Raw genomic sequence first — 26851 nt, 5'->3', positions numbered from 1 at the left:
GATATCTCAACTACTTAGGAGGGTTCAACAAATTGAACAATGAAAAACACCCTAAATGAAGAGGATCTTAATTTTTGTCACAAAGTATCCAATCAATCTAATATTCTGGTTTTTTTCTAGATGTTCACGTCGAGACAGAAAACTCTCATCCTCAAATGCAAAACTCGTCGTATTCTATTCTTTTCGGTTAAAATTAAGAGTAGAATTTCTTTGGCTTGATTAGCAATGATCACTGGCATCTGTTTCTGTTTGGCCGCGAATGAAAAAATTTGTGGAGATGCGTGTTGAACGCAAACCATGAGATTGCCATTAACGGCTTATAAAAGGTTCGGTGTTGACACCTAAATTGTTTGCCCGAATATCATTTTTTTTTTTTATGTTCTTTTATGTTTTTCCTCCATTCATACATTGAACTTTTCGGTCTTGCATCTTGTAAGTATTTAGTAGTGTTTCATTCTTGCTTATATGCAGTCCGAGCAGCGGGCAAGCGCTACCTAGCGAGAAGATTATCCATGCCCCGCTTAACAATCCGTTCAACCCCTTTGACGCCCAGCTCGGGAAGGTCGCTACAGTTGGTCAAGGGATGCAAATTTTAACTGTTGCACATGTTAGCTGTTTGGTTAATCAAACTTAAAGCGAAAAGCATCATTTGACCACATCAATTTGATTTCTTGCTAAAGTTTTTCTCATTCGTTACATTAATCTCACTCCAAGTCGCAATTGTCTCGTCTGCCATTTCCATGTGGTCCGATCTTGTTTATCCAATCTCTCTCTCTCTCTCTCTCTCTCTCTCTCTCTCTCTCTCTCGTTTGACTGGATATTCTGTGGTCAAACTTGCTCCATGAAGCTGAGTATCACATTATACAAAATGTGCACTAAACATGTGATCTCATTGAACTCCTGCAGTTTTTACAGTTGACAAAGTTATTCAGGCTTCTCATCCACATCATTAATATTAATAAGAAATGAGAAGAGACAGCAACATTAAATTTCTTGTCAATTAATTCCATAGAGTTGGAATAAGATATGGTCAAATTTTGTCAGCAGCGTGGCACAAGGTTTCCTCACGTTCATTACATCATTGCAATGAATGAGCAGCCGCTCAAATCACATGCTCACATAGGAAGATAAATCTGCAACGAGATGGAAATCTCTTTCAAACAAATAAAAAATTGAAACAAAAATCAAATAATTAACCATAATTCTAGTCTTGTCGTGCTATCATTTTCGTGACAGAATCGCTAACGTGGCACAGCCGGTGCTAACGTAGATAATTTTTAATAATATTTTTTAAAATCTTTAAAAAAATCCTAAACATATTGCAATTATGACAATTCAATCATAAACCTTTTACATTTGTATAAATTTAGTCCATCCGGCCACTTTTGACCGGGAATCCCTAACGAGGACAATTCTTAATAATATTTTAACGTTTTTTTTTTAATTTTTTACTTTTATTTATTTTTCTTTCTCTTTCTTTTTATTTTCTCCCCTTTCTTCTTCCTCGAGCAAGTCTTCGGCCTCGCCCAGCCAATTGTAATAGGTTTAGGACTGAATTAGCATAAATACAAAAGATTTAGGACTGAACTATAAAAAAAAATTACAACCGATTGAGCACAATTGCAATATGTTTAGGGCATTTTTGGTAATCCTCCATAGCCTTTTTTTGCATCTTATATGAAGTGAAGTCCATATAAAAGACATTATTTGCTGCAAGCAAGAATGCAGGTGGCTAAGGACACAACAAAATGTCCCTTGGTGAATTTAACATGCATCATGTACATATTTATTTGTTTATTTATTGAGATTATAGAGGTTCATGCTCTTGGGACACGATTCGCTTGAATGAACTCGAATTTAAAACAAGGCTTTCTTCTTCCGGGAAACGAGACTTCGGTCGTGGAAGCAATTGACCTAATTAGTTAATTAACCTATGTGACATCACTAATTCCTCACTCCACGATTGTGATAAATCCTCCGACCCCGGCAAAAACCGGCCTTAGGTAATGCCTCTCATGCGTGCCTAAACGCCTTAAACTCCAAGTCAACGCGTCGGTAAACATAGGGAAGAAGATATTAATACATCATTGTTAGTAAGTAAAATAAATTAAGGGTCTTGTTAATAAGTGCCGATAATAACTTAGAATTAAAACCGAGTAATTTTCAATATAGGTATGTCACGAATTTAAAAGAAAATAAGTTTCGGAACATGATCAATACTTTTGTCAAGCAACTTTCGGGCACACATTTTTAGGTAAAGTCTGTGAAATATTAAATCAATTTTCCTGGGAAAATAAACCATCAGACATTGGGCCCTAATCTCGTCTCAGTTTTCCGAGGTAAGTGACTCTTTGGGAAACGAAATGAAGGGAGGGGGGAAGCGGGAAAGAGAGAGAGAGGGACGACGCTTTTCTCATACGGCTGCTCCACATTTTCTCGGGAAAACTGAATGACGCGAAACGAGAATGTGCTCGTGGCTTGATGAAAATGTGGGCTGGTGCGTGAATCTTTTTCTTGGCCGAAAGAACAAGAACACCTAACAAAACATGTGTATTCCGAGACGCGTCATCGTTGTTTTCTTAAAACTCCATCATCTATTAATTAAATGCGCGTCATCCATAATGTCTTCGTGCATGGACCTAATCATTTTTAGAGCTCTGTTTGGTACTAATACCATTCTCTAGCAGTCCATTGTGATGAATTCCGCAGCGAAGTTTTTCTATTTTTACGAGAAAAGTCGCACACGATAATTCTCGACGCCGTACCCAATGTCCAGTCAAGTCCAATAAACATTCGAAAGACAGGAAAATTTAGTCAATTGATGCTCCGAAAATCTGTGGAGGCTTTTGTTGATGTGTTTTTTTTTTTTTTGGGCATATGTGACGCGAGCATGGTAATGTTCAACTTGTTAAAAAGTTCGATAAAGAAAGTTCATAGTTGAATTTTCTCGAGTTTTATTTTTCGAAAATATTATTCTTTTTTTATTATTAATTATTGCATGATGAGTGGTTAAGGAAACTCCCTAATATATCATCTTAATTGTGGGAAAAATCAAGTAATGGATGAGAAAATCTCTCTCTCGGTCCCCACTGGGATGTCGGAAGACTCAAATTTGCGTGTGGATGCGTGAAAATGCAAAGAATTCTGCTACCGCCACGGAAGGGCGGCACCTAGGATAAAGACAAGTCTACTTATTAAAATAAACTATTTTATTAGTTTGAGATGCACATTAAATTAAATTAAACTGAACAAAAAAGCTGCCAGGTGCAATGATCCTTCACGTGGTCTCTGGATGATCACTAGCTTATAATATAATCAAATAGATTAAGATGACTTCAGACAGGAATTAAATGCATCAAACTGAATTACCGACCTCATTAACAGAACATGGCCGTTGGAAGCTGGTCTACATTAATTAATGTCGGGAATGAAAATATTCACTAAGTTCATAACGTCATCCATATGATTATTCACGTCACGCACTCTCCCGTTAAGACACCCTTTGAAACAGTTATTTATTCATTCTTTTCTTAACCTTAGGAGAGGTTTTTGAAGGCACGGAGTGGAGCATCCACGATGCATCTTCAACGCTTTGAGTTTAGTGAGCTCGCATGATTCGACCGCGCTTATTCGATGGCCGAAAGCAAGGCGATTTTTGCCTTTGCACAACACTTAACATGGTTATTCCTTTCGGTATCTTAAAAAATATCAATCATCGATAAAAATCTAATTTTTGTATAATCAATAGTCGAAAGTTATCGAGACATCGAGAGAAGCATTGTGCAGGTGAAAGAACCTTGTATACGGTAGACATAATGTCAAACGATTCTCGTTCACAGCCGTTCGACCGATCAAATGATTAGAGAAGGAGTCAATCACACTAATTGTGACTAGCTAAGATTCTTATGCATAAGCTAGATTTCCACTCTCTCATGAGGTCTTTAGTGGAAGTGGAGGGACCATAATAGTTTCGGTTTGTTCACGATAACTTTCAGGGTAAGCATTCGCTTTACAAAGTTTGCAAGCAATTTTGAACTTATTTGGAGTTAGGATTCGACGGTGCGTTTATTTCATGAAAAACAAATGATTTGGAAACAACATTTTCTTGAAAAATAATTGTTTATGTTGCTTGAAATATATTGCCAATGTAAAATGTATTGACAACAATTTATATTTAAAAATTTTTGGCAAAAAGACACCTGGAATAACAATATTTTGTGTAGGTGCTCACTTTGGTGCCAATTTTTTTTTTTTATCACTTAAGTGCCAAATCAGAAAAAATAGCAATCACTTTAGTGCCAACAACGAGATGTTCTAGCCAAACAGTACATGTGGCATTATTTATTAATTTTTTAATATCATGTTGAATTTTTTTAAAAAAGTCAGTCCAAATGGCGTCCACATGGCAATTTTTCAAAAAAAAAATTGTCCTCGTGGAATAGTTTTTACAAAATAAGCTAAAATATTTTTTTAAAAAATAAATTAAATTTTAAAAAATGCTAAATAACTAAAAAATAAAAAAAAAAAGAGAGGAAAATGGTAGGTTGCAGCGGTGAGGGCTTGGACTTGTAAGCCCTCGCTGCAGCTGCCCACCATAGCTATAAATGAGTGGAGGATGGCTAACGGGGGTTACCGAGTGGGTGGTGGGGCCTCGCCCGGGTTGGCGGGGCTTTGCCTTTGCATATCTAGGCGAGGCTCAACGTCTCCTAATTTTGCAAGGTCTAGCCTCGCCGTGGCTAACCTTGCTTAGCCGAGACCGGGCATCACCCTTGCTAGGGTTGACGAGGCTTGGCCGTAGCTAAACCTCGCAGAACCGGGTGAGGTTGAGCCTTGCCCATATCTATGATGGCGAGGTGCCGCCGACCTCGGCGCGGCCTCACTTGCGTGAAGCAAGGGTTGCTAGCCATCTCCCACCCCTTCACCAGCCATCGTCGGTGATGGTAGGCAACAGCGGTGAGAGCTTCCAAGCCCTCGTGCTTGCAGCAACAAAACATTTTTTATTTTTTAGCTTATTTTTTAGTTTTTTTAATTTTTTAAAATTTTGGCTTTTTTTTTAATTGCTCACTTGGATCTTTCGGGCAAGCTATATAGATGCTACTTCAGATTTTCGGTGAAGTTCACAAGGATTGGCACTGAAATAACCGTTTTTCAAAAAAATTGCCATTGAAGTGATAAAAAAAATGTTGACACCAAGTGGGCGCCGTACACTCATATTGTCACGCTAAGTGTCCTTTTGTCAAAAATTTTCTTGGGTGATGAAATTGTCTTTTGTTAATTCATTCATTTTTATAAGCAATACAAACAATCATATTTAGGAAAATATTTTTCAAATCATTCATTTATCGCAAAACAAATGGAGGCTAGAATTGTTTTTTTTTATTGGGTGGAAAATGCCACAAGCGTCATAATTTTTATACGACACTCACTTTTATGTCATAATTTTTTAATCGATCAATTACGTGTCATAATTCTCTAAAAAAACATTCGTCACAAGTATCATGAAATGCTAGGATTTCCGGCAAGGGAAATCGCCGAATGTAACTCAAATTAGTGTTCTTAAAAAAATTAAGATACTCAAGTGATCCGTTGAAAAGTTATAACATCAAAATTAGCGTCATACAAAAATTATGGTTGTGATATTTTGTGGGGCCATTACTTCTTGTTCTAAGCTTTTACAATATTTGGCGGTTGCCCCACAAAATTTCACATGGTATCGTAGTAAGAGGTTTTGAGTTCAAATCTTTTCAGGCATCTATTTGCCTCATCAATAAAATATTTTCACGCTTAGTACTAAACAAAAAGACCATATTAAGCGTGAGGGGGAGTGTGAGGGTAATTAAAAATTACATTACGCCTTCATCTAACAGCTTAATTAGAACAGTTGGTTGTAGCCCCACCAAATTTCACATAATATCGGAACATGAAGTCATGAGTTTACTCTAGGCTGCTATTTGCCTCCCCAACTAAAAACATCTACGCTTAGGACCAGGGAAAAGACCAGACTAAGCGTGAATGGGAGTGTTCTAATATTTAAATTATAAATCGGGGTGTTATTGTATTTAAATTATAAATCACGCATTCGCCTAACAACTTAAACTTTTAGAACACGTAAGTATCTCTATATCTCTCAAAATCAAGTACCTGCTATGTTATGGAATCAAAGAAGTATAGAGTAGAATAAGTGAAATGAAAGAATACCCTACATTTTGGTAAGGCGTTTAATTACTACAATAATAAATGTATATGAATGAAAAATGCATGTCCACCCATAGGCTAAAATGGAATCGAAATCTCAAATAGAGATAACATGTTGGGTACAATATTCCAAAATCCATGAAATAAAGAAAAGGATAATTAGGGTTTTCCAAATAGGGAAGAGAGGTGTTGACACAAAATACTTAAAAATTACAAAATTTTACTAGCATAACTAGTAACTATGAAAATAACAACAAGTTATGGGCCACAAATTTTTAAAAGATTGTGGCTCATAATATGCTGTCAATCTTACAAGTAGAAAAAAAAATGTCACATAAGTGTATTCCAAAATTATATGAGTGTATAAACATGTTGCAATGTATGCCCTGGCTACTCCAAGAAAAGTTGAACTTGGCTAAGGAAACTTAGACTATGACTCTCTCTCTCTCTCTCTCTCTCTCTCTCTCTCTCTCTCTCTCTCTCTCTCTCTAAATAGGCTCAAGGTTAACGGATGGTGATCGGTGGTCGGGGTCAGAGCTAGCAACCCCCTCTGAGTGTTATTATAAGAGCCTCATACTTGTTTGGAATATTAGGTTTGAGCTATAGCTACTTTTCACCACCAATGGTCTGAAAATTCGAGATTGGCGAGCCTGTCATCGCAGCTCTCTAGTAGTCACGAAGAGAAAATCATGTTTAAATGGCTTGTGTGGGGCTGTATTTTCGTCCAAGCCTCCCGGATTGGAGGAAATTTCGTCCAACCGGGCACATGGAGGGCATTCATGAAAAGTTTGGTCATCCTCTTGTCACTCTTACTCGCATAACACTTCCTTAGTATCCTATTATGTCTTTGTCATTTGCCCTAAAAAGCAGCAAACTTCAATCACGTTCTTCGACTAAACGTAGAGCACATCAAACAGAAGTTAATATAAAGATACTCAAAGCAGAAACAGTTGTTTACTACTTCTTTTTTGTTTGTCTTATTCTTCTTTTTCCACGTATTCACTAAAGAGCAAGAGCAATATAATGAATATCTAGTTTAGTTTACCAAAGTTTGCATTTCGATCTCATTTCATTTTAGACTCTGTTTATTTCATAGAAAATGAATGAATTGAAAAACATTTCCCTAATAATGATCATATTTCTATCACTCGAAATAAATAATTAATGAAAAATATTTTCCTTATCGATAACAATTGTGTCTAAACATTTTTATAGACAATAAAAATATTTCACGTTCATTCATTTTTATAATCAATACAAGCGATCACTTTTTTAAAAAATATATTTTAAATCATTCCTACAAAACAAACAAAGCCTTGGCGCTTATTCATACTGACCATCCATCCATACTATGATAATGGCCACTTAGGCACCATGTTTTCTCATTATCCAAAATGCACAAGCAACAAACGTCAACTGAGCAGTTGACGTTTGTCATGTACATCAAATCCCTTCAAGTTACGGCACCTCTCACTTGCGAGGCTTAACCTCGTCAGATCTGGGTTGGCGCCCCATCACAATTGTAGTTCTTCGCGATTCCCATGGAAAGAGTGATTTAGATACATCCGTGCGGATTAGTCGAATCGAATCGAAACTCTCGGTATTATAAAGAAAAACAACACGGTGCACCAAATGATAATCACTTTCTGCTAAAAGTGAAAGTTGGCATCTGAGAGTTTCAGCCTAAAGCTAGCAATCATGCAGATTATAAAATCAAAGTACTTTCTCGAACTTTTCTCTTGCGCATGACTTAGAGAAACTCATTATAGATTTCACAAAAAAGGTTCCACATTACTTTCTTTAATTATTTATTAGTTGCACCAATCTATATATTATACAGTTATTATATATATCACAAAACGCGATTTTGCTTCGTAGGGGAGCAGGTACCGCCGACCACAGAAAGAGATAAAGGTTGGCCATCAAGGAAAGCCCTAGGACCTTGCCTTAAAGCAATTTGGGTAGAGGAAGAAAAAAATAAAGCAAAACAATAAAAATAAAAAGATAGACCAGAGTCACCAGACTATATCATTCTTGTATTGCATGGGCAAAAAGTAAGAGGACGATTCTCTCTCAACGAAGGGGAATGATGGTATGATGGGCCGAGAGCGATGAGAAAAATTACTATATTTACATATCTCGTTTGACTGCTGACGTGACGGATATAACTAACTGTATATAATAGTACATACAGACGTGGGATGCATTATTTTTAACTCGAATCGAATTTGTGTTTTGCTGCTCTTTGATGTAAACATGTATGTTCTATCTATTAGAGTGGGTATGAATTACAATACTTCCTTTATATATTGGTAATTTTAGTTCGTGCTTCCAGTACTTATGATTCGATTATTTATAACAATACTATAAATATCGATCGATGGGTTACAAAATATACGCATTACTAACACTCAGTTTAAGTTAAATTTGCATACGATTGAGGTCCATGACTTGTAACCTACCAATCAGATGCATATTAAGAGAAAGTTTTCTCCAATCATGCGCAAAAGATAATATAAATTCCTATCATAATTGTCAGTTATTCATATATTAATATCTTGTGTATCAGTCTCGTAGAGTCGGTAACGCGTGAGGTTTATATACTAAGAATAAAGGGACCGGCTTTAATCGATTTTTAGATAACCCAAGAGGGATATAACTAGCTATTCGAAAAGGAGAGATACTAGAAAATGTGATGCAAAGGGCATTCTCATCATTACGAAAAAAGCTTGAAAGCTTCCACGCAGAGCCTCCCAAGCTAGCTGTGTGGAGAAGTGCAAGGCTGGAGGGAGGCTGCAAGTGCAAGGAGGATGATTGAAAAGGGCACATACCACCACCATCATCAAGATCGTTTGCATGGGGAAGTGACTGAGTTCCACCAATCTCTCTCCTAACCATTTCTGTAATTTTCCATTTGTATCTTTGCCTCTCTCTTTTTTTATGTAAAAGTTGGCATGGAGTGAAAAGCAAGCTTGTGGAATCATAACCCTATCTTACTACTACAACATACCCAATACCTAAAACCCTAATAATATAATACAAGCCAAAGAGCCAATAACTCATCTCTCTCTCTCTCTCTCTCCACGAAAAGCAGAGACTCCACGAATGATCTCTAGGTTACATGCACATGCCTCCCTTTCCCTCCCTCTCCCTTCCCATGAAATTCCCCCTCAAAAGTACCAAACTTTGGCTGGGTGTGGGGCATGTACCCATCATATTTCCAACTCAAGAAAACTCTCTCTCGTCCATAGTATCGAAGTAGTACTTGGCATGGCCACATCTGAGAGTATCTCACCAAGTACAAGAAAGGCTGGTGTAATGGAGATTTATATTCCTAATTAATCTCCTAAGCATGATGATCGTCCGAGAGAAAGCTCCTGATCCCCCTTTTCAGATGATCCAAGGACACTTGTCGCGACGTGGGTCGATTTCCTTTGAATCCAATTGGAATGTAGCATCTTTCATGTAGCTTTCAGTTGGCGAAAACAAAAGGTTTAGGTTGTTTGCTTTTTATGGGGAGGTTCATGGTCCAAAACTTGGTAATCATACCCTATCATATTCCCCATTAGGATACTTAGTGGATTGCCTATGTAAGGCGCTATTAGAAGTTAACTAATGTCAATAGGCGGTGAGCCTCTCTTTTGTGTGGAAATAAAGTAGGGAATTTCCACTTCTAACTGCTGCTTATGACTTCTCCTCTAGATTTTGAAAAATGAAAAATATATCTTAGATTTCAAATGGTTATCGAAAAAGTTGTATGCGACTCTGCTTATCAATATTCAAAAGTTTGAAATGTCGCGTGTTAAATGAAAATTAAAGTGTCAATGCTGTAGAATTTTACTTAAAAACAATACCACACCGTGAACTTTTCGATTGAATCATCATTAATTGAGGCACATATATTATTGAGGTGTGGTTCATACTCCTTATTGACATGAAGCATGCGAAGTATTAATCAAGTTGTAGTGCTAAAAAAAGTTGAAAAACAAGCGAATAATTCATATTTTTTTCCAAGGTAGTGAGTGCAAAAACGTGTGAATGGTGTACAACTGAGTTGTGTCTACAGAAACATGTGAAGTATTCACCAAGTGAGAGAATGTTGGTGTGTGGTCCACACCCATCATCGATGGGAAGGCACGGGGAGTTCTACTCCACAGTGAGTGGGCGGGGATCCAAGGGGGCGTGGGGGCAACGCCCCCGAGCCATTATATATGGCTTTTATAGTTTGAGCCCATAATTTTCATTTGTAGTTTCTGCTTTGGTTCATGAATAACTACTACTATATAGTATCTATTTTTCTTGTAATTGAGGAATGTAATAAAGAGGTACATGGTGCTAATTATAGTGAAATCATCTGTTGGATGTTTTTTTAATTTAAGGGTGAACTAGATAAACTTTTTATCGATTTTCTTTTCTTGCTTTTATGCTTTACTTCATTTATATTTGTGCGCCGAATCCTAACAGATATGATGAGGATAATGAACACTGAAAATTAAAATACTGGAGATGAAATTAACTATTCTTACAGCAGAGAGGACACTGAGCTCGAAGAAGCAAAGGTAGCTCTAACGCTTAGAAAATTGGACGAAGCTCTGGCTGCTAATGAGTGCTAGCCTTTTTTCCCGCAGTAAAGCAGATTCTCTTCTCAATTGAAGCTGCGAGCAGAATCCAGCGAAACTTATAATCAGAATAAAATAATTTCGGAGAAATTTTGTGGGGTCGACACATGGCACTAGAAGGGTGTGAAACCGGGTTGGCGGAATGGGCTTTGTGGGCCTGACCCGGGCCCCACACGAGTCACAATCCCGAGGCTTTGAAGGCTCTCTGTGGGGGCTCTCCGGAAGTCAGAAATGCAACTTGGTTCAGTCCACGTGGGCTCATCGCCACTCCATCCGAGTCAGCAAATCCGCATGCCACGTGGACATCAAATTGCAGATATTTTCCTTTGGTCTTCTGCTAGCATGACAGTGTAACAGTGAAATGCTCAGCATAAGATCAGAGGTAGATCCATCTAAAATTGCAAAATATTTTTTGTCATTCATAACGCTTGTCGTTGAGATTGCACCGTTATACCGTTATACTGTCGGGTTTTCAAATTCATTTCCTTTGTTTTCGTTATTTGTTTGTTATGTTTTCCTTAGAAAAAAAGGAAAGAAGAGGAAATTTTCAGGGCCTTGTAAGAGTCATATGAGGAATGAGGGTTGGCTTTCCTAACTCCCTAATTCTGCCTTGCTTGACCATTTTTAGCAAAATTTGTGCATTAAAAGGACTTGTCTTCATTCTAGCAACACTTGTAGTTGGGACACTACTTTTGATTCTTGATGTTTCTCAGCAACTGAACATTCAGCAACTATAATTGGGGATAATTGGAGGTAAAGCTAAGATTTGTCACCCCAAAAATGATTTCTTGGATACTCTGAAGAAATCATTTTCCTATAGGAGTGACAAAATGTGATTTATTGTATACACTAACTGCAATAGGATGAGAAGATACCGAAGCTCGAGACACGGTGCGAACTGTGATGTCCCCGTCTTGCACATATCGGTTATGGTCGTCCATGTTTCGATGGAGCGTCTCGTGTACTAGAATGCTAATGCACCGAGCAGATGGACCAATGAGGTAACGCGCGAAGTCAGTCTTACAGGAGAATCAGATCGTGACCTGTATATGATGCACCTGTGTTTCTGAAAAGTTTTTGTAAAGGAATTGCTAAAGTTTCCATTCACATCCTCCTCTGATGATCATTATGGGACCTTTCCCGAGAAGAGAATAACCAAATATTCTAGTTCAAAATGCACATTTTCTTAAGCAGCATATGAACTTACGTGTTAGTGCCAAATAAAATAGTGGGTTGAAATGACTGAACAATAAAAATAACAAGAGAGAGAGAGAGAGAGAGAGAGAGACCCACTCCCAAGTGCTTTTCACTCCCCTTTAAGTCTCATCACATGGCAAACCTCAAGCCCAACCCCTATTTAAAGCCCCCATGATCACCGCCTCTTTTCTCCAATCCAAGTCACAAATCCTAAGTTCTTCAGAATTCCAAATTCAAGCTGCTCTCTCTCTCTCTCTCTCTCTCTCACACACACACACACACACACACACATCTTCATCAAACACCTTCAAGAAACTGCAATTCCCAGCATACCCACAATGGAAAATCTATTCCCTTTAGCGGACCGCGATGAGTCCTTCGCTCGGCGGTGCGTCTGGGTCAGTGGGCCTGTCATCGTCGGGGCTGGGCCTTCTGGCCTGGCCACGGCGGCCCTGCTCCGCGACCAGGGCGTCCCGTTCGTGGTGCTCGAGAAAACCGACTGCATTGCCTCGTTATGGCAAAAGCGCACCTACGACAGGCTCAAGCTCCACCTGCCTAAGCAGTTTTGCCAACTGCCGAAACTGCCGTTCCCTGAGGACTTTCCTGAGTACCCGACCAAGAGGCAGTTCATTGACTACCTCGAGGCGTACGCCAGGCGGTTCGACATAGACCCGCAGTTCAACGAGCGTGTGCAGTCCGCGAGGTACGATGAGACGAGCAGCCTGTGGCGTGTGCGGACTGTGTCCACGGTAGGGGGTGGCCGGGCCGAGGTCGAGTACATCTGCCGTTGGCTCGTCGTGGCCACGGGTGAGAACGCGGAGTGCGTGACGCCAGACTTTGAGGGCCTGGCGGAGTTTGGTGGGGATGTCATGCACGCCTGTGAGTACAAGTCCGGCGAGAAGTTTGCCGAGAAGAAGGTCCTGGTCGTGGGGTGTGGCAATTCCGGAATGGAAGTGTCTCTTGATCTGTGCAACCACAATGCATCGCCGTCCATGGTGGTTCGCGACTCGGTAAGCTACTACCACATGCTTGAGTTAGGATCACGTACTCTCAGATTTTTCTAAATTTCTAACTCTGAATCTCATGTTTCATGAACAGGTTCATGTTTTGCCAAGAGAAGTTCTAGGAAAATCCACATTTGAATTGGCTGTTCTGCTGATGAAATGGCTACCACTCTGGCTGGTTGATAAGCTGCTGCTTATCCTGGCTTGGTTGGTTATTGGCAACGTCCAAAAGTATGGGCTGACGAGGCCATCGGTGGGTCCAATGGAGCTCAAGAACACCAAGGGCAAGACCCCGGTTCTGGACATCGGCGCGCTAGCGAAGATCCGATCCATGGAAATCAAAGTCGTTCCCGGAATAAAGAAGTTCACGCGTAACCATGTCGAGCTTGTCAACGGCGAAAAGCATGAAGTCGACTCGGTGATTCTGGCCACAGGATACCGCAGCAATGTCCCTTCTTGGCTAAAGGTGAGAACAGCGCTCTTACTTCCTATACTGTAATCCTAAACCAGGCCAATAAAATTAAGTAGAAACTTCTTGAGAGACTTTAAGGAAATGAGGACTGATCAGGGTTATGGTCATGTGATGTGCAGGAAAACGAGTTCTTTTCCAAGGACGGCTTCCCGAAACCAACGTTCCCAAATGGCTGGAAGGGAAACTCGGGGCTATATGCAGTTGGGTTTACGAGGAGAGGGCTCTCCGGCGCGTCTTCGGACGCAGTTAAAATCGCGCAGGACATCGGCAAGGAGTGGAAGGAGGAGATGGGGCAGAAGAAAACGAGCACTCCTACCCACAGAAGATGCATCTCCCAATTCTGAACTGAAGGAACACTCAAAGACCCACCCACTTTTCGCATTATTCTCAGATGTACAAAATGAGTAGGGATGTTAACTTCTTTAGTTCAGTCTGAGAAACAAAAAAGAACAGACGTAGCACACGGACGAGCCCTCTCCGACCGGCCCAAGTTTTGGATCAGTTGGGCATTTTTGTAGCCGACGGGGATGACGAGGCTTCTTTTTTTTCCTCACTTTCGATCCGTTTTCGCCTTTTTTCCAGTTTTAGGACACAGCTCACTTACTCTGTATATTGTGTTTCAGCTAGTTGAATGAGAAAACGTCTTTCTTCTCGATCCATCTGTTTCTCTACAGTCTTCTCTTCTAATGCCACCATGAAAGGAACATAAGCGGGCCTTTTTCAGTTCATGGTCCAAAGAAGCAAAAAATTCTCTCATTGTGGGGCTCATCCAGTACAGATTGACAATGAATCCTAACGAAGTCGCAGTCAATCACTATCACTAGTCTCTGGGCAATATGTAGGGATCATATACTTGCATTCTGGTCATCATCGGAAGTTGCTCGCCGATTCTAGGAAACTCCAAATTTTTCGTCACATGGCTAATACTGAAAGGGGACAAAAGGGCGAAACTTTTCGCGGTTCTAAATGGTAACTTGTCGATAAAGCATTCCAGATTAAGTTATACAACTATCTACTCATTAACTAGTCAATTGATCCGCTTTTGTTGAACGAACAACCATGATTTTACTCTTGTGGAATGGCTTGATTTGAAGCTCTAACTGCTTTGGTTAACTTACACTTTGTCTTGTCATACTTGAACCAGTCGCTTTCTTGTTTGACGCAACGGTGGCTGCAGGTTTCTTTGTCCCCATGGACATTGCAGAATCTACCGAATCAAAATGCACGTCCACTCTGCTACAATAAATAGGTTGCAGCAATTGAACCCAAAGGCCTTCGCACAAGCAGACTGACTTGAACGAAAAGTTGCAGTACTAGCTTAAACCGGAAGTATAATTTAGATGAGCGTGTTCTATCGCGGTTGTGCTCTTCCGTGCTCGGAAATCAACAAATGCTCATATCTATTGATGATGTCCTCCATGGCGTGACACAACAAGCTTCGATGAGCATCAAAACAATGGTAATACACACCAAATAATTATCCTTGACAGCAGGGCCAGCTTTGCCTCTACCTGAAATCAGGACCAGGTCGGACTGTCCTTAGTAAAAAATCAAACCAGGCCAACCAAGATTTCACAGTGGGGTTGTGACAACTCCCAAAAGGATTGGTCGAGTGGTTAAATGTTTGATTTGGACACAGCATATTCTGTGTTCGAATCACAATATGTTTTCCACCTAAAATGATCTTGGGCTCGTGCCCATCACGTAAATGCACATGAATAAGGCGGTTTGTGTGCATTCATGGGGATAAATTAAGCCGAAAGTCCAGATAATTCAATGTTAACCCAAAAAAGACAAAGCTTTCCACTGTCAAATTTTGAAGCTTGTGGGTAGGATTCAGGAGAGTGGATGGAACATAACAAAGACCAAACAGCGACATAGCGACAGAAGAAGTGGAAGACAGAAGCCTCATAAGATTAGTTTTCAAATAGGAAGCGATCCCATTCTTCAATTCATTCTTATTTTTCAAACTCTCTGTGTTTATGTGGCTTCACAGAGACTTTGTTCCTCAGTATCCCTTCAAGATCTCCTTGGAACAGCCCACATGCACTCCATATGCTGCCCGCAGATTTGAAAAAACAAGTGATGGAAGGTAAAAAAAAAGGAAAGAGAAGAGAGACAAAACAAAGACAAAACGATACCAAGTCTACTGTCTCCATATGTCCCATTCTCTTGAACCAAAAAATCGGCGACCTCCAAAGTTTTTTCCTCAAAAATTGCAGGCAGACTGCCAATTTGCACTTGCAGCTCGTGTTGTGTCCTTTTGTCCTTTGTTTTTTTAGCACAGCTTACATGTTTCCAGACACCATATCCACTGTAGATGCAACTGAACACAACCTTCAGAGTCAGAGCACATTGTTTGGTTTCATTAACTGGTCACTATGAATCGATGAGTGACAACTTGGATGAATGGATAGAATGCAGACGCAGAGAACTCACCTGTTCAGCTCAGAGGATTTGCTTCAATTCCTTCACATAGACATTCCAGGATAACTTTGCCAAACAAGATCATGACCCCACATAGGCTTATTGAAATGGTACGTTGGTTTTGCTGGCAATTCCATTTCTCATGATTTCGACACGATTAGAGACATGGAAAATGAACGAGCGCGCGGTCTTTATACATTTCTTGTGCTTTCGGCATAGCTTGCGCCCGCTATCTCTATCCAACTGTTTTTAGCTCCCCACCTAGATGAACCTTACTCGTGCCGTCCACCGCGATAACTTTAGTTGATCACGCTGCCTTGCTGTGGCATGAAACCGACTAATAGCTTACATAGGACAGAGAGGCTCAGGTACACTTTCTTCAGTCCACACAGAGGAGGGAGTGAGGGAGGGAGAGAGAGAGAGCGGCATTATTGAGGACATTATCGCTGACACAAGAAACGTGTAGTCCAGTGACCATGGTATATGAGCCATCCTTCTGCAACAGCACAAGCAGCCCCAGGAACTGGGTCATGTCCGGAAGCATCTTAGAACAGATCATATCTGACTTCCAAGTCAGAAACCCTGTTGTCATTGCATCCTCAAACCACCAAACGAGCCGGCAATGGCTGAGCCATGGACAATGCGGTCAATAGAATCGATGGCGGACACTGCAGAAATGGATGTCACTTCCATAGTTCTAGGACACTTGGTTCCCACCAAATTAATACGGCTCGGGTTAAGCCCGTGTTTGGAAGATGGCTAAGCCTGTACAAAGGTTGGTTCATTTTCACGTCGATTGATATACCAAACTCGTGAACTCGATTTCAATATATCTAAATATGAGATACACCAAAATTGGTATACAAGAAATTTACACATCTTTTTTTTTTTGTTCGAATTTTTTTTACACATCTGTATAATTACAGCGTACGGTAATACTTACTAAGGTAATTATCGCGGATTACAGCCCATTGGACCAGAGAGGCTTTGGGCCCAACCTTGTATCTCCAAACTATTTGGTGTTGGGCTTAACCCAGAAAGACCAACCGTTCAATCGGTTGTGTAGTTGCACCACCGACTCTTCGCTTCAATCGAGCCGACCGAACTCGAGGAGCACAGAGGAGTCCGATTTCGATCACGGCAAGGCGACAATGTCGATCGCTACCCATCTTCCCAGATTCACCTCCATCGCTCTCGTCTCTCCTCACAAGACCCTCCTCGCCGCGTCTCTCGTCCCTCCCCACTCCGTTCACTTCTCGGTCGACCACGGTCGGGCTTCGGCCTTCAATGGGTCGCGAGCGCGGAGGGTGGCTTCCATTCAAGCGGCGTCTTCCGAGCCGTCTTCCTCGTCCCCGTCTTCGTTCGGGTCGCGGCTCGAGGAGACAGTGAGGAAGACCCTGGCTGAGAACGCCGTCGTAGTTTACTCTAAAACTTGGTGCTCGTGAGTATCGATGTCTTGCCCGCGATTGTATTCCTGTGGCTTTGTGAACTCGTTGAGAGAGAGAGAGAGAGATGGGTTGCGAATTTCGGGTGGTGAATTCGAAATTGAAATGGGTTTTGGTTTTTGGGTTGCCTTGAAGGTACTCGGCCGAGGTGAAATCGCTGTTCAAGAGGCTCGGTGTGGATCCTCTGGTAATTGAACTGGATGAATTAGGTTCGTCAACTTTGCCCTTTTCGTCCTTCAACATCGTATCTTAGTTTAGTGCATAGTTGCTGATTTGATTATGTGCGTCGGTCTGTTTGATGTTGCAGATGGCAGTTGTCTTCAAATGCCCCGAGTGTTTTTTCACTGTGACTTCATATGCCTATTTGCATTGATGTTCATACTAAGTTGTCTTCAAGAAGAGAATAGAAACTAGATTTTCTCATGATGTTGTAGGTGAGAGACATCATGGGAGGCTGTTGACATGCCATTTCAGTAATAGGAACAATTAAGTCACAGCTTGGTGCTGGAAAAGTTTGAATTTTTCTCTCTGTTTTTGGAGAAAGTGACTAGATAGATGCGTTCTCACCCGGGTAATTATAGTATCTCCGAGGCTTTTCTGTTTTTAGAACTAGACATGCGGAGCCCTTAGAAATTGACCCAAGAAAAAGGTACTCTTGACTAGTTCAGGCTTATCGGTTGAGAAGTATTTTAGTTTCTTTTTTTGTCAATATTGGGTGAGAACTTACGAAGCACAGGCTAAAACTTTTTTTGAATTCCATTTTGTTATATTACCATAGTTACGGTGTAAGGAGAGTCTAGCGCTAATGACTTCTCACATTTTCTACATGTGGATGATACACATCCCTTTGTAGTTTGGTTGGCTTTTTTCTGCTGCATTGGCTTTTCCTTTTATGATGATTCTGTCCAAGCTAATGCTTGCATGAAGCTGATGGTTTCAGTAAATGCGTTTTCCACACACAACTGTCCTAGCTGCCATGATAAGCATTGCATTCATAGTTCTTGTATTTCAAATCCAACTTTTGATGCTTGTACGGAGTACATGTTTCTCTTCAGCTGTCCCTGACAAAACATTTTTGTCTTTTTCTCGGAGAAGTGTCTTCCGTCTGTGGCTGATCAAATTTTTGCTTGATCCCAACACTATTTTGATATCATCAGGACCCCAGGGGCCACAACTGCAGAAGGCCTTGGAGAGGCTTACAGGGCAGCATACTGTTCCTAATGTTTTCATTGGTACGTAATGCTCCTCCACCAACTGTGGAGCAGTGAGACTCATTAAGTTCTCTTTAAAAACAAGAAATTTAGTCTGGGAGAGCTTCTTGACTGAACTTGGGAATGCAGTCACTGGCTATTACAAAGGAAAATCTCAACGGCTTGCTGTAGACTTGGCAATATGACTGCCAATGAGAATGGTCTGTCTCATAGTTTCTACCTCGTATGATGCGGAAAGATTTGACTGTCTCATGTCGTTTTTAGATTACTATCTTTTGTAGTTGGGAGATAGCCTGTTTGAAGTAGCCAAGACATGAATAAGTATATGCATTTACATATACACAAAATAGTATGATCGGAAGACAAAAGTCATCTCTTTATGCCATTCAACTTGTGAGCTTCAACAGATAGAGCTTCGAGCGTTCACAGTAATAAGCTTCTCATTACAGCGGCGACCTAAATTGAATTAGTAACTAGTTTGCTTAATTATAGGTCAGGGTGCCACTCAAGAAACTCATTTAAACACTATTGAGGAATGAACATAACTTTTTGTGTCCTGATGAAGTCTTTAATAATCTTACTGGTGTCGCGATCTTATTCTTCTTTATTAAGTGCTATTGAGATACTTTCTATCGTCATGTGCAGGGGGCAAACATATCGGTGGCTGTACAGGTATAACCCTTTCTAACCTTTGATTCCTTTGTTGCATGATGGTGCCTGGAGTTTAGTTTGTAAACCATCTTCTTTACCCAATTGTTGCTGTCTTCTCTCTAATTTCTAGTGATGTTCTTGTCGTGATGTCCATAAAACTTTTTATTAGATGTTATGGTTGCCTTCTCATTTATTTGTCTTTTTCCATCCTTCATTCTATGGAAATTGCTTAGACATTCGTAATCTTTGGGATTTTTTTGAGTCAGCAAAGTAATTCCTGAGTGTTCGGTCAAACATGAATAAGTTGATTGAATTAATGCTTGACCAAATTCCGTAGCATCTTTCGATGGTCAGGCAAATTTTACTATCGATATGGCACATAAATTTAGCAGGGAGTTGATTTCTCTGCTATTTCCTTGTTGTGATGCAGATACTGTGAAATTACATCGCAACGGAGAACTTGAACCTCTGTTGTCAGAGGCTAATGCTAAGAGCTAGCCTGCTTGATTATTCTTTCTGGAGAGATTCAACTCCCAGGGACAGGCTGTGGAAGACATTGTGTCATTAGTTTTGATCGATTTCTGATTGTCTCTCATCTACTTTTGTGCCGAAATGTCTATTATGTAGTGCTGAGGCTTGTTATTGCATGCGTACTGGATGCAAATTATCCGGTCATGCCAGCTCCGAGACGCTTAACCAAGCAGTGAATGGGGGTTTTTGTGTGACCAAAGGTGTACTGAAGATTAGAGTTGATATGGTTAAATTCTGAGACTGACCGTCCACTGGCGTTCTTTTTTGTTCACATTCTTGTTGATTGAATGGTACCAATTAACATCCTTGGCCGCTGCCAAAGTGCGGACGTGCAAGATAGCGGTGATTTCTTTGTTTTGGCTAGTTGCCACTCCATTTCCGGAACTGTGGACCCTCGATTTGCCTGAATTGGTTGTCTTGTGGTTCCTCATTTTGCTGCAAAACCTTCCCCCCATCTCTCTCTCTCTCTCTCGATCGACCGGGGCAGAGCTCTGCTTGCTACAGCATTGGCTCATAGCTTAATCACAACCACTCGAGGTCGACCAATCAGCTGGCCGAAATCTTGCTGGCAATTCCCCACGGCCCAAAATGACGCAGAGAGAGAGAGAGAGAGAGACCGGGGGGAGGGGGTGGGGGGGGAGGGGGAGGAGCAATGGGACGACATCGACTGAGTGGAGCAATGAAGCACAAGAAGTTGATTGGGGTGGGCGGGGGGGAGGGGGAGGAGCAATGGGACGACATCGACTGAGTGGAGCAATGAAGCACAAGAAGTTGATGCTGGCCATGGTGGAGCATTTAGATTGCTGAAGTTGTAGACTGGCCATGGCGGAGCAATCACCTAAACTAGAGCCTACAAGCATACCGAATGCCAAAATCTTGCTCTAATTCTAAACCAATACTGCTATGTGTATTAGGGGTGTGCAACTGGACCGGGTTTACCCGGAACCCGGATCGTCCCACTCGAAAAATAGGGTCGGGAATCGGTTTTTGCTCAAACCAGTCCGGGTTTCGGTTCCAAGTTTTGGGAACCGATTGAAACCGGTCCAGTTCCCGGTTCTAGGTGAAAGGGGTGTGCAACCGGACCGGGTTTACCCGGAACCCGGATCGGCCCACTCGAAAAATAGGGTCAGGAATTGGTTTTTGCTCAAACCGGTCCGGGTTTCGGTTCCAAGTTTTGGGAACTGATTGAAACCGGTCCAGTTCCCGGTTCTAGGTGAAAACCCACCTGGACTGGTTTTTAGTTACTTAAAAAAAAAAAAAAAAACCGTAATGTAGTGTCCAAATAACTATGATTTTGGTTTTATGCTCGTGGTGTTTGAGTTTTTATGGTGCTGGTTCATGCGCACTTAATGTGGTGTCTTTTAGCATGTTATTTGGATCCTACAATTTCAGTTCTTTTTTAATGGGTACAACGAAAATTGAAGTGTGATAGAAAGACTTGCACTATGTTAATTCAACGTTTTGGAGGATCATTGTTGCTTTTGGTGGATTACAACTTTAATTTTTTATATCGGGGTTTGTTGCTTTTGGTGGATCATACTATTATTTATTATTTTTTTTTTGGATTGTTGCTTTTGGTGTATTATAATTTTTGTTGCTCATTTCATCAATGCTCATATTATTTTGATGGAAAAAAAAAAAAAAAACAGGTTTTCGGGTAGATCCCGAAATCGGACTAAAAAATATAGTTGGTTCCAAAACAGGTTCCAAGACAAACATGGTCGGTTCTCGGTTCCAAAAATTGAAAACCGGTTATAACAAGGTCGGTTTCGGGGTCTAGGTCCGGACCCGGCCCACCTGGCCATGCTCACCCCTAATGTGTATGGTCAAGAGGTCAACCTCAACAAGCCGGGTCTCTTTATGGGGCCAAACTGCCCACAACAGTTACAAGAGAGCCTTGCAAACACTTTGAGAGCTACAGTGATGGGTAAAGCTGGAAAATACCTAGGAATACCATCCGATTGGGGGAATAAAAAAAACATATGTTCTCTTGGATCTCTGCAAAGGGTGAACATGAAATTGGAACGCTGGAAGGAGAATACGATTTCGAAGGCAGGGTAAGAGGTTTTAATTAAAATTGTGGTGCAAGCAATTCCTCGATATGCCATATCGATTTTTAAAATCCCGATATCCATATGTAAATAGTGAATTCAAAATTGGATTGCACTGGCGAAGATGGGAAGTTTTAACATCGAAGGAGGATAATTGGGGCTTGGGATTTAAAGTTCTCATTGCCTTTAACAAGGCAATGTTAGGCAAACGGGCGTGGAAACTAACTCGGAATCAAGAATCTCTATGGAGTAGAATACTTAAAGGGTTATATTTCCCAAATAGATCATTTTTACATGCTGACAGAGGCCCTAGACCATTCTCTTAAAGTATTTTATGTGGCGGAGAAACCATCTCGGACTCGGTGAAGTGGTCGATAGGCAATAGTTAGAATGTCGGCATTCGAGAGAATCACCGGCTCGGAAGAGGCATTATTGGGGGTCCGGCAAACAAGCAAGACCCTTCGAAATTTGCAAATCTTATGTCAAAGCAAGATGCTGAGTGGGAAGAAAGAACTCTTATACTTTTGTTTGAAGAGAAGCTTGTTAAGGAAATCCTGTCCATCCCACTAAATCAAACTCTCGAGAAAGATAAACTAATCTGGACTGAGAAGATAACATGGACATTTACTGTCAAAAGCGCATATAATGTACTCAGGGACAAAGAACCGAAACCCACATCAGATCAAGTCTCCACCTCTTTGCGAAGAACTATAATGAAATATGCGCGGTCAACTAATCTCTGTTGAATTTGAAGAGGAAAAAGAAAGGAAGGAAAAAAAAAAAAAATAGAGGGAGTCGGAAAGAGCTATCTATATACATGTCAAGCGTGGCAGCATGCTGGTCATTCGTGAACACCCGCCAGTCCCCCACATTTCTGTTTTTCTTAACAGGAAAAACGCAGGTCGCGAAGAAAATCAGAAAAAAGATTGTTTTTTTACTTTGTTGAAGTGATGGAGGTGGGAGAGTAGCCATGGCCATGGCTTCTGTTTCTCTTCACATTCATGGGCTCTCCGAGTTCCGGCGCTGGGCTCGCGATGTCACATGCCGTTCCCGAGACGCGCCTCCGTCGCTCTTCGCCGGAGCATTCCACGTCCGACTCCCCGCCTCCGCTGGGCGAGCTACGGGTCGCCGTTTCGTCACCTGCTTCGCCTCCAACAAACCCTCCCCGTCCCCCACCTCCTCCTCCCCTGCTGAAGCCAGGCTAGTCGTTGTACTCTCTTAAATTATCGTTAGTTTGCTTTCTCTTAAGTGGGGAGCGGTGATGTTTCTGGAGCTGGTGTCTGATTGCTGAAGTTGTAGGCTCTAGATTAGGCGGATTTCTGTTGAGGGGATGCATTGGATTTTGTTGATTGTAGGTTCGGATATATTTTCATAGTATGCAATACAGCTTGGAATGGTGTGCCAGTTAAGGTAAGCTGGTGTGGGGGGACAGAGGACTGCTTTATTGTTCATGGTAAACTGGAGAAGCAAAGCTGAACGATAGCCTCCAGTGGTGTCAATAGATGAATTCTATCATGTAGAGTTGGGTGTCAACGTGTTGCAGATTTAACTTTTGGAGAGTTTAGAGGATAGATGGGCACCAAATGTTTTCGGCAATTAAATACTGCCATTTTTGGCAGTATTTAATCTCAGTCAAAGCCTAGTTATGTTCGTTGGGAATCCAAATTTGCCTAGGGAAAGAGTCCGCTTCGTTTAGAATCTAATAGCACTGTCGTATTTGTGAAAAGGTTCTTGGTGCACTTGCAAACTTACAGTTGGTAAACTAAATTCTTTGATCATGGTGGTTGTTCTTTGATGTGACAAATATAGGGAATTGGGTTTAGCTGGTTGAATTTTCAGGTTTTAAATTTTCTTGAATGGCAAATCTAAAGATCTGAATTGCTGCATTACAGCAGCTAGTCGTTTTCCTTAGGCAGATAATATGCCGCTTTGTCCAGGTTCAGCATTTAAATGAGTGAAATCTTTGTGGTCACATGCGAGTGTCTATAATATCAATTGCTTGGAAGGGTCACCGGTACTATTAGAATGTCAAACTATATATAATGCCTGAATCTTGTTCTTTGTACATTATCTTGTCTCGTTAGTTAAATGCAATGTCCCCTCAATCGAATGCGACCAAGGAATTGGTCTATTGGCTTGCCAACTCTAGTGATTCCTCCTGACAAATAGTATTGCCTTCCTATCTAAGCACATACTCATATACATTTGGATTCGTGGAGTTAGCTATTTCATTTCAGATGCTCTTAGGTCATACTCGAGTACTTCCCTATTTGAGGTTTTCCTAATTGGTTTCGCACAATTCCAAAAGTACTAGCACAAAAGGAAAATATGTTGTTCGTATATTTGCATTTAATTCATATGGGTTATGTCTGTTGTCTGATGCAAAATATGTTCTATTCAGCTGAAAGGAGTTGTACGCTTGAAAGATTTAAAATCTGGCCAGTTGCTTCATCATCTCTTCTTTGCAGCAAGTTTCTTGACGTGATGCCTTCTCCATCAGTTTCTGCTTTGTAAGTCTCGCCACCTGGTACTCATAATTTGGTATTTGGTTTGTTTTCAGTTCAACAGCCAAGATTAGGAGTGAGGTCCTGTCTCCGTTCCGGACTGTGCGGATGTTCTTCTACCTTTCTTTCATTGCCAGTGGTGCTCTTGGAGGTTTGATTGCCATTACACAACTGATTGCTGCTCTGACAAACTCCACTAAAGCTGATGCAGTACCTGACATTGTCAAAGGTCTTCTCATAGACGTTGGGGCAGTTTCTATATTTGCATTTCTCTATTATCAGGAGAACAATGCAAAGAATGCACAGGTTGCTAGACTCACTAGAGAGGAAGGCCTTTCAAATCTGAAGCTACGTGTAGATGAAAGGAGAATCATTTCTCTAAGCTCTTTGAGAGGACTTGCTCGTCTTGTGATCTGTGCTGGCCCAGCTTCCTTTATTACAGAGTCCTTTAAGCTTAGTGAACCTTATACTGAGAGTCTCTTGGATCGAGGGGTGCTTGTAGTGCCTTTTGCCACAGATGGAAATTCACCTACTTTTGAGTTTGACGAGAGTGAGGAGATGAAAGAGATTACCAACAAAAGGAAGAAGCTTTGGCAGTTATCTCCTGTTTATGTCTCTGAGTGGACCAAGTAAGAGTATGATTTGGGTAAACATAAAAGAAAGTGTCACTACTCTCCGTTCCTCCCCCGGTCTCTGCCTATATCTCTCTGACTTCTTATATTCATTGATCCACAGGTGGTTAGATGATCAGAAGAAACTTGCTGGTGTTTCTCCTGATTCTCCAGTGTAAGTGGAGTCATGTTAATCAACAATTATTTTCTGATAGATTCAATAAGTATATAAGGTGACCTCAATTTGTGCAAAGCTTGCAACCAAGCCTTAGCGTTTATTCTGTTCTTTATTTTTCTCCATGTTTAATTATGTGAATTTTGCATAGTCAAATTGTTAAAGCTTGTTAAGGTTTGAAGTAGAAGATTCTGGTAAAGGAGGCATCTCATGTAGATTCACCGTATCAAGTGGCATGCATGCTTCACAGATAGTTGATCTACTTCAGAGAGTAAAAATTTTTAAACATCTGTGTGCTCATGTTCCTTTTGCAGGTATTTATCTCTACGCATGGATGGTCGTGTTCGCGGTAGTGGTGTTGGTTACCCTCCTTGGAATGCCTTTGTTGTCCAGCTCCCTCCTGTTAAGGGTATATGGTCTGGACTACTTGATGGCATGGACGGAAGGGTTCTTTAGCATGCATAGCAATGACAGATTCTTTTGTAGTTGAAGGATACTTTCCGTTTTGACGCTATAATTCCTTCCAACTCCAACTCTTCATACTGCATACATCAGGCGAGGTGATGAAGGTAGATAATAAGTGACACTAATCTCTGCGTTTAAACCTCAGCCAGTGTATCACACATTTGTGCAGCTATAAGTTTGCCTGTTCTGTTCGCGCTGCAAAATTGAGGCTGCCTCAAGAACATTTATAGAACAGACGATAGATGAATGAAGATCGTTCTTTTGCATGCTGGCTTGTTGTTCTCCCTCTCTTAGCATGTAATCGTGTATATTTACGAACTAATATCACAGTTTTTGCATCTTATATTGATGGGCATTGTTTAATTTATCTGTTGTACGAATATAATTCTCTTGATACCTATAGAATCTGTGTAATTTGTAATTTCCACATGGGAACAATTTCTCTCTGTTTCCTCATACAAGTTTTCTTCTACCAATTTCTGTTGATCTTTGTTTGCTTTATGTTGACAATTAGGTTAAGACAGTTTAGTTGTCCAAGGCCTGTTCTTTCTTAGATACTTACATGCCCCTTCATAAATCAAATTGAATTAGCGGATTTACATGGTCCTCTGAGATGCTAGAATATTGTTCCATCCTTTGGTCCGATTCTAAAATCATGGAACTTTTAGATTACATTTCCAGACTAGTACATGTAAACTCCTCTTAATTATGCTTTACCTCAATGACTTGTCTTCAATCAGTAGAATTTTCTTGGAGAGTACCGTCTAAAACTAAAGATGTGCTATAGTACCACAAGATCGCTGTTCACAGATTGAGTATATAGTCTAGGTAAATTTATTCAAGATGGTATTCTATTCTGTCTTTAACTTCAATGCCTCAAATTCAGTGATTTAAGACTATTATGGACTGATTTCCTGGGAAATGAAGTTGCTGAATATAAAATCCTTTATAATTTAACCTTCGGTCCCTTTAAGAAATGCCGTAGATTTGGGAGCTTGTGTCTTGAAATGTGGCTGATGGAGATGACTTATACTTAGCCAAGCTGCTATCCCTGCTTCTCTGCCATTAAGAATAACCTTCTCCAATTTGACTTGTTGATTGGTACTTGCTCTTTTCTAGATGTCAGTAGTCACTCACACAAGCTCTTCGTTCACTTAGGCCTCGGGTGAGGCGAACATTCCATATACGACTGTATTTCTAGCCATGCGTATTAACCAAGGAACTTGGAGCACATGGCGGTATCATATGATTGTCTGAAATTTACATGATTTTTCTTTAATCCATTTTCTGTTA

General features: G+C 40.8%; 3 protein-coding genes across 4 annotated transcripts; all 3 read left to right on the top strand.

Moving 5' to 3' along the window:
- The first annotated feature begins 12309 nt into the window (after positions 1 to 12309).
- On the top strand, positions 12310 to 14003 carry LOC115754563 (probable indole-3-pyruvate monooxygenase YUCCA5). The gene is made up of 3 exons (XM_030693617.2): positions 12310 to 13021; positions 13110 to 13481; positions 13607 to 14003. Exons 1-3 carry the CDS (start codon positions 12350 to 12352, stop codon positions 13829 to 13831), a joined length of 1269 nt encoding a protein of 422 aa, XP_030549477.1. The 5' UTR covers positions 12310 to 12349; the 3' UTR covers positions 13832 to 14003.
- Positions 14004 to 16954: 2951 nt separating this feature from the next.
- LOC115754537 (glutaredoxin-C5, chloroplastic) lies at positions 16955 to 19842 on the top strand. Of its 2 annotated transcripts, XM_030693578.2 has the most exons (5): positions 16961 to 17355; positions 17495 to 17568; positions 18517 to 18591; positions 19216 to 19242; positions 19652 to 19842. In XM_030693578.2, the coding sequence occupies exons 1-5, from the start codon at positions 17066 to 17068 to the stop codon at positions 19717 to 19719; spliced, it is 534 nt and encodes a 177-aa protein (XP_030549438.1). In that variant the 5' UTR covers positions 16961 to 17065; the 3' UTR covers positions 19720 to 19842. The 2 variants fall into 2 exon arrangements, with proteins under 2 accessions (XP_048127514.1, XP_030549438.1); XM_048271557.1 differs by lacking the exon at positions 17495 to 17568 and having other exon boundaries at positions 16955 to 17355; positions 18455 to 18591.
- Positions 19843 to 24195: 4353 nt separating this feature from the next.
- On the top strand, positions 24196 to 25827 carry LOC115754536 (protein LOW PSII ACCUMULATION 1, chloroplastic; the record flags this gene model as incomplete). Its single annotated transcript, XM_048274613.1, has 4 exons — positions 24196 to 24284; positions 24364 to 24936; positions 25043 to 25093; positions 25408 to 25827. Coding segments are annotated over 4 exons (855 nt in total), but the record flags the coding sequence as incomplete, so codon positions are not given.
- Positions 25828 to 26851: the final 1024 nt, after the last annotated feature.

The sequence above is a fragment of the Rhodamnia argentea genome, chromosome 1 (assembly GCF_020921035.1).
Source record: "Rhodamnia argentea isolate NSW1041297 chromosome 1, ASM2092103v1, whole genome shotgun sequence".
In the NCBI taxonomy this organism is placed as follows: domain Eukaryota; kingdom Viridiplantae; phylum Streptophyta; class Magnoliopsida; order Myrtales; family Myrtaceae; genus Rhodamnia; species Rhodamnia argentea.
Note: the sequence above shows the minus strand (reverse complement) of the source record. Positions and strands in the feature narration are given on the sequence as shown.